The sequence below is a fragment of the Ochlerotatus camptorhynchus genome, unplaced genomic scaffold (assembly GCF_037179485.1).
Source record: "Ochlerotatus camptorhynchus isolate MF236.1 unplaced genomic scaffold, CSIRO-AGI_Acam_v1.1 ptg000015l, whole genome shotgun sequence".
Taxonomy (NCBI): Eukaryota; Metazoa; Arthropoda; class Insecta; order Diptera; family Culicidae; genus Ochlerotatus; species Ochlerotatus camptorhynchus.
In genome coordinates, this window is record NW_027040507.1 from 4,055,476 (window position 1) to 4,062,397 (window position 6,922).

General features: G+C 47.1%; 2 protein-coding genes across 2 annotated transcripts; both read right to left on the bottom strand.

Moving 5' to 3' along the window:
* Positions 1 to 1,796: 1,796 nt before the first annotated feature.
* On the bottom strand, positions 1,797 to 3,500 carry LOC135701774 (uncharacterized). Its single transcript, XM_065222712.1, has one exon. The coding sequence runs from the start codon at positions 3,498 to 3,500 to the stop codon at positions 1,797 to 1,799; it is 1,704 nt and encodes a 567-aa protein (XP_065078784.1).
* Positions 3,501 to 3,995: 495 nt separating this feature from the next.
* Positions 3,996 to 6,402, bottom strand: LOC135701780 (uncharacterized). The gene is made up of 2 exons (XM_065222715.1): positions 4,096 to 6,402; positions 3,996 to 4,031 (listed from the first exon to the last, which is right to left on the bottom strand). Exons 1-2 carry the CDS (start codon positions 6,400 to 6,402, stop codon positions 3,996 to 3,998), a joined length of 2,343 nt encoding a protein of 780 aa, XP_065078787.1.
* Positions 6,403 to 6,922: the final 520 nt, after the last annotated feature.

Here is a 6,922-nt window from a genome sequence, read left to right on the forward strand (position 1 = left end):
ACTTTTTAAATAGAATTAATCGAAAAGATATAAATTATAACATTTTCATAATTTATGACGATTTTAACAAACATATACACAGGGGCAGAGAGACAGGAAAAACGTCGAACATGGCATCGTCATCGTCGGCGTCGGTTGAACACCGAGCTGCCGATCACACATATTGTGTATGATGTTGGTTCATCGAACGCGGCTGTCTCCACCAGCGGTCGTTCACAATTGCCACAACGCCATATAGCACGGCTTCTGCTGCTGCTGCTGCTGCTGCTGTGGTGGCCGGCCTGAGCTGTCTGTTTGGTTTTGCTCTTATTTCGCCGAAACATATCTTTCATGTGTCAATGAATTATTATGCATAATGGGCTGGTGAGAAAAAATGGCGCTGAGTAATCCACCTACTGGGAAGTCGATCCTGTTAGGGAACGCAAGATTTAGACGACGTGAAGATCAAAGTCATTATTTATGTTTGGCGCATTGGCCCTTTTCAACATGTTCGTCTAGAGAAGTGTTTTTTTTTTAAATTTTGCAGTAGATTTTCGATTGCTCTTTTCGGTGGCTATTTCGTCCTAACTAGTATTTTACGATTGACCTACACATAGTATTCATTGAGTATCATATTAAGTGAGTGCTTTCTAGTAGTGCTTGTATCAGATGTAGTGAAATGATGCTTCCTGAAAATCTCGTTTATCGTAATTGGAATCGAGTCTGCTGACCGGTTTAGATTTTTTTGGTTTTCCCAGAGAATTTAGTCACGGCAAATTTAAACCTTTCCCTGCTGGAATCATATTTTCGAATTAAAGTATCCCAACCAAAGTACGAAATTGTACGTTTAAAAAAAATAAAAAAAATAAACGCTGTTTTCAGAGCATCTATAAATCTTTTCAGTACTCATGATTTTAATTTGATGATACAAATTTATTTGAAGGGTCAGGAGGATAATCTGTTCCCTATTTAGTTTTTTTTTATTTGGTTTAATGCTCAATTCATGTTTTTTTGTGGATCTTGAATTTATCAAATGCGTAGAAGAAGAACATGACAGTTAAGTTCATGAATGAGCAGTGTGTATTCAAATGAAAAATAAATGTTCAACGTTTATTTTTCTTTAGAACTATAATAAAAAAAAGTTCTTGCTCGTTAGTTTGTATCTAATATAATAAATTAAGGGGTATTATTTAAGGAGCAGCTGTCATCCACAACTGAAATTTTATATATGTACCTGCTAATCTATCTAATTTCACAACTTTTTGGCTGTATCCCATAGGAACATATTTTTCACTTTTTGGACCAAAATTAAATTATGGACAGTGTTCGGGACACTACTTGCCGTTTCGCGTGGCAAGTCACACCGATAGTTTACGACGGGATAGTTGGTTTTCGGATTCGCAAAGGAAAGTGTTCTCTGTTTACTGGTCACTGAACAACTGAACTTTATTTCTCCTATCGGTTACACTTCTTGTGTGGATGAGCGAGATTGCGTGTATGATTGAGAGTGAGTGCTATTACGTGTATGTGTTATACAATTCAAGGTAAGTATGGTTTTAGGTACTACATGTTTAAATTCACTTTATTCAATTGATTTCGGGTATCCAAGAAACTTGCCGCAACATGCCGGCCCCCGTTGACAACGTCCAGTTTCAACAGATAACTTGGTCGTTCGTTGTAGCTTCTTCGTCCTGCTCGGTTGGAAGAACCGACACTTCAGTCACGGCTCGCTTGTAGCGGCCGCCCGCAGTCTTTACGACAACCACCCGAACTCGGCCGTCTTTGCCCGGAATGGTCTCGACGATACGCCCCAAAGGTCAGTGGAGTGGTGGCGTATTCTCCTTCAGAAGGACTAGTTGACCTGGTCGTAGATCGGTTTGTTGCTTTCTCCACTTCGTCCGTTGGTGAAGCTGACTCACATAGTCACGTGACCAACGAGTCCAAAGGTCCTGCAGCGTTTTCTTCATATCCTGTAGGCGACTGAGCCGTCCAGGATTGATGTGGTTCAGATCTGGTTCCGGGATTGCGACGAGTGGTTCCCCGACCAGGAAATGTCCTGGCGTCAGAGCCGCCAGATCATCGGGAGAAGCAGTGAGCGGTGATAGGGGGCGAGAATTGAGCACTGCTTCAACTTGCGTGACGACTGTGTGGAACTGATCCACCGAGAATGCTTTCAGTCCCATGATGCGACGGAAATGGTATTTGAATGATTTGATTCCCGCCTCCCAAATGCCACCGAAGTGTGGCGAGCGGGCGGGGATGAACTGGAACTTGATCCCGTTGTCCAAGCAATGGTTTCGCCATTCGTCGCCCTTGAACTGCTGCAGGAACTCTTTACGCGACGCGATGAGCTCACGATCCGCCCCGACGAAAGCGGTCGCATTATCGCAATGTAGCTCCACTATACGTCCGCGCCGCGCGACGATGCGCTTCACGGCGAAGATACACGACGCGGCGGATAAATCAGCGACGATTTCGATGTGCACGGCCTTCACCACCAGACAGACGAAAAGCGAAACGTACATTTTCACCGACACACCCCTCCCATTCAGCGGACGAACGAGAAACGGCCCACAGTAATCCATTCCCGAATAAAAGAACGGTCGTGCTGGTGTAGTGCGTACTTCCGGCAACGGTGCCATGATTTGAGTTGACAGCTTAGGATGACACCGAAAGCAAGTGACGCATTGACGAACTACTGCACGAGCTAGATCACGACCCCGGAGTGGCCAGAATCGTTGACGTACTGTAGCAAGCAGAAGTGAAGGTCCACCGTGCAATGTTTTGAGGTGTATTGCTCGCACGATCATCAAGCTCAGTTTGTGGTCGGACGGTAGCAAGATCGGAAATCGGGTGTCGAATGGTGCGTTCGAGTAGCGTAAACGACCATCGATTCGTAGCAACCCGAATTCGTCCATGAAAAGGTTCATCTTTCGAAGAGGGGACTTTGGTCCAAGATTCGGTGGCGTCGGGGAATTCTTCTGGAGAGTGTATATCTTGACTTCTGCCGAAAAGGAGGAACGTTGAGCGAGACGAGCTAGAACCTTCAGTGCATGATCACATTCATCACGCGACAGTGATCCAGTTGAGCGCTGCTCCTTTGGCCGCTTGCAGTTGTGGTAAAACCTGTAGCAGTGGGCAATACCTTTCAGCAGGTTGGCGAGCTCTGAATATCGGTCGAAGAGCTCTTGATCTACTGTGTTGATATGTAATGCGACGACACGACGAGCCTCCTCGTTGACGAATTGATCATCTGGCGTCGGGAATATTGATTCTGGCCATTGCTCCTTCGGGTATCGCAGGAATTTGGGACCATGCCACCATAGATCGTCTTTCGCGATCTGACTTGCCAGGGTACCTCGCGAAATCCGGTCGGCCGGGTTTAAGTCCGTGGAAACATGTCTCCACTCGAATGCCTTTGTAAGTCGTTGAACCTCAGCCACCCGATTGGAAACGAAAACTTTCCAGATGTTGGATCTCGACTTTAGCCAGTGTAGAACGATTGTGCTGTCGGTCCACATTGTCGTTGACGCCGTAAATTCGGTAGTCCTATGTAAAGAGTCCACGAGCTGACTTCCAAGTAGCGCAGCACAAAGCTCCAGCCGTGGAATAGATTGTCCACGCAGTGGTGCAACACGAGACTTCGAGGTAAGAATGTGACTATGGAGCTCTCCCGTTTCGTCTGGCGAAACGACGTAGACACAGCACCCGTAACCTTTCGTTGAAGCGTCGCAGAAGCAGTGAAGAGAATATTGACGAGAAGTGTTTGCAAGAATCCTTCTCGGAACTTGTAGGATCGATAGCTGCTGGATGTCAGTTCGATAAGTCATCCACCATTCTTGCAATTCGGTAGAGAGCTCCGTATCCCATGGCAAGTGTTCCGCCCAGAGTGTTTGCACAAACATTTTGGCATACAGTACGACAGGCCCGAGCAGACCGATGGGGTCGAACAAGCGGGACATCTCGGACACAACTACCCTCTTGGTGATGACGGCGTGCTCAAAAAGGGCTGGTATCTATCGGTACAACCCGAGTCTTCGTTGTTGTGCTCTCTGGGCGATGGATGGCGTGGTGGGGGAGGAAAAACTGTGGGCCGGATAACGCGCGCGAATTTACCTCCATGTGGCCCAACTTCTGGTACTCCTCCATAACGTTGCTGTATTCTTCATGAAAGTTTTCATCAACGGCGAACTTCTTCTCCATCGACAGCAATCGACGAAGTGCAGGAGTATACGAGTCCCCGATTAGCGAAACCAATTCTTTCCGCAACGGAAGGTGAACGACGTATCGACCATTCTCGTCCCTCGAAATGGTTTGCTGGAAATGTTCCTCACAGAACTGCTCGTCTGGAGTGAATGCCTTTTCACTATCAAGATTCTCAATTTCCCAGAACCTTTCCAACTGGGAATCGAGTGACTCATCGGTACAGAGATGACTAGACTGCACAACTACCTCTGTGGTAGCTTGTTCCGTGACTTTACCACAGACGACGAAACCGAGAACGGTTTTTTGGAGGATTGGATAGCCAGCATCTAGACTGATCTGCTGGTTTTCCAGAAGCAAGTAGAAAAGTTCAGCGCCGATGATGACATCAACCCCTTGGCTAATGTTGAACTGCGGATCGGCAAGTGGTAGGTGCCTTGGAATCCGCCAGCGTGTTACGTCGATGCTGCAACTGGGTAGTGCAACGGTGAGCTTCGGTAAAACCAAGCAGTCAAGATTGGATGTGAAGGTACCAAAGCGAGAGGCAATCGACATGGTTACACCGTAGCGTACGTTAACCATAGACTGTCCGATACCGCTGACTGGAGAATTGAGCTTTGTCCGCTTCAAGTTGAGCCTTTGACACAGTGCTTCGGAGATGAAGCTGGGCTGGGATCCACTATCCAAGAGCGCACGAGCGTATTGGTATTTATTGTCCCCATCCAGGACCTTGATCACGGCAGTAGAAAGCAGCACGGCATTTGTGTTCTGTTTGTGGATCACTTCAGCACTTTGACAGGCATTAGGAGGTAAATTTGAATCGAACGAGACTACCGACGAAGAGGGAGGTTCGTAACCGAAAGCGGACGATAATTCGCGAAACGACGACACGAGTGGTGAGGCGTTCGAAAGCTCAACCGACCGAGAGCTTTGTACCGAACCGAGTTGCGACTGTTGATTTTGCGAACGATTCGATTCAGCGAAGGAATTTAGTTGCACCGGATGTTGTAGACGGTTGCCCATTGTGGTCGAAGGTGATAAATGTAACATCGTATGGTGTTTCTTCGCGCAGGTTTTGCATCCGCCACTGGTACAGTCCTTCGCTAGATGGGCCCCTTTCATGCAGTTGATGCAGAGGCCGTTCCTTTTGATGAGATCGAACCGTTCGTGAGGAGTGAGGGACTGGAATTTGCCGCACTGAAACAGCAAATGTTGCTGCTGACAGCAGGCGCACACTACAGTGTTCGATGAGCTTACGTGAACAGCAGAAACACGTAGCTTCGACTTGCATTCGGGCTGCAAGCCAGCGCTAGGTTGGGAGAGCATAAGGGTTTGTAAGATTCGGAATCGCTTGTGGATGAAATCGACGACACGTTGATATGTTGGTCTAACTTCGCCCGAGAATTGTGTTTCCCATTCGCGAAGAGAGATGGGATCTAGACAACTACTGAGTCGTTCCACCAAGAACGAGTTCCAATGCTCTTCAACTCCCTCAAGCTTATCCAAAAGTTGAACATGGCGGTCAAACTCATCTGCCAAATCTAGAAGTTCACTAGCAGACTCTCTTTTAAGTTGAGAAATTGAAAGCAAGCCAGTCATGTGACGCTTGATTAACATCGGCTTGTTCTCAAATCGGTCTTTCAGTAGCTTCCATGCTACCGAATAATTGTTTGCTGTGATATCGAGGGGAGCAATCATGCGTGCAGCCTCGCCAGTGAGCGATGCACGCAGATAATGCAGCTTCTGCACCATGGTTAGCTGCTGGTTTGAATGAATCAGTGAGATGAAAAGATCGCTGAATGACTCCCATTCATCAAACTTGCCGGAAAATTCTTTGAGTTTGATTTCTGGAAGACGGAGATTTGGCACAGACTGAGCAACGGGGATCGGAGGATTTCTAGACGACGACGGAATACACGGAGGGGGTACCTTGGTTGTCAACGATGCCTTCAGGGTGTAATAAAGACTTTGAAATGTCCGTCTCTCATCACTGAACTCGTCGTCTGCGTCTTCAAGATCTTCGATTTCATTTTGTACTCCCTCAAATTCCCGCCACAATTCGTCCAAATGTTGGATACGAATTGGAAGTTGATTGGCCTGATCCACGACGTACTCAACGTCAAACGTCTGGATCAGCCCTGCCGAATTTAAAATATTTGCACGCCGACGGTACAGGCATTTCATTTTGGTCGCCTTACTGATCCGCTTCGACGGCGCCATCGTGTTGGTTACCCCGAGAAAAGGAAAGAATTTACCTCGTAACGCCTCTTACGCGCCGTGTCGACGACTATGATGATACCAACTGATAATCCGTGTTCCTCCGAACCAATCTACGGACGAAGATTGACCCCTTCCGACTACACCGGTACCAGCAAGGATGATCGGTACCAGCTATCAGCTCCAGGCGACGACGATCAATGCGGCGATCAGCACCAACCACCACCAACCAATCGAGTGACGATCAGCAAGTTTCCAATTTTCACTACGCGGCAGCAAACTATTCTTTTTGTTCGGGAGCGATATCCCTAGTAGAAAGCGCACTAACAATAATCGTCGTAGGTCTATTCACCCTGTGATAATGGAAAATAAATCAGCAACGTGGTTGCAAAGAGATATTTACTACAATATGGTGTATCCTGTGTGGGCACTAGCAGTATTTTTGTTCACTTTTCATGCCACGGGCACAGTTCAACACACTTTTTTTCGTATCTTAGACACTTTCTATCGATCCGGTGGGATT

Coding starts and splice junctions, on each gene's coding strand:
- LOC135701774 (XM_065222712.1), bottom strand. CDS start 3,500: ATGTGGACCGACAGCACAATCGTTCTACACTGGCTAAAGTCGAGATCC.
- LOC135701780 (XM_065222715.1), bottom strand. CDS start 6,402: ATGGCGCCGTCGAAGCGGATCAGTAAGGCGACCAAAATGAAATGCCTG. Junction 4,032..4,095: donor AGAAGTTGGGCCACATGGAG/GTAAATTCGCGC, acceptor TCCATCGCCCAG/AGAGCACAACAACGAAGACT.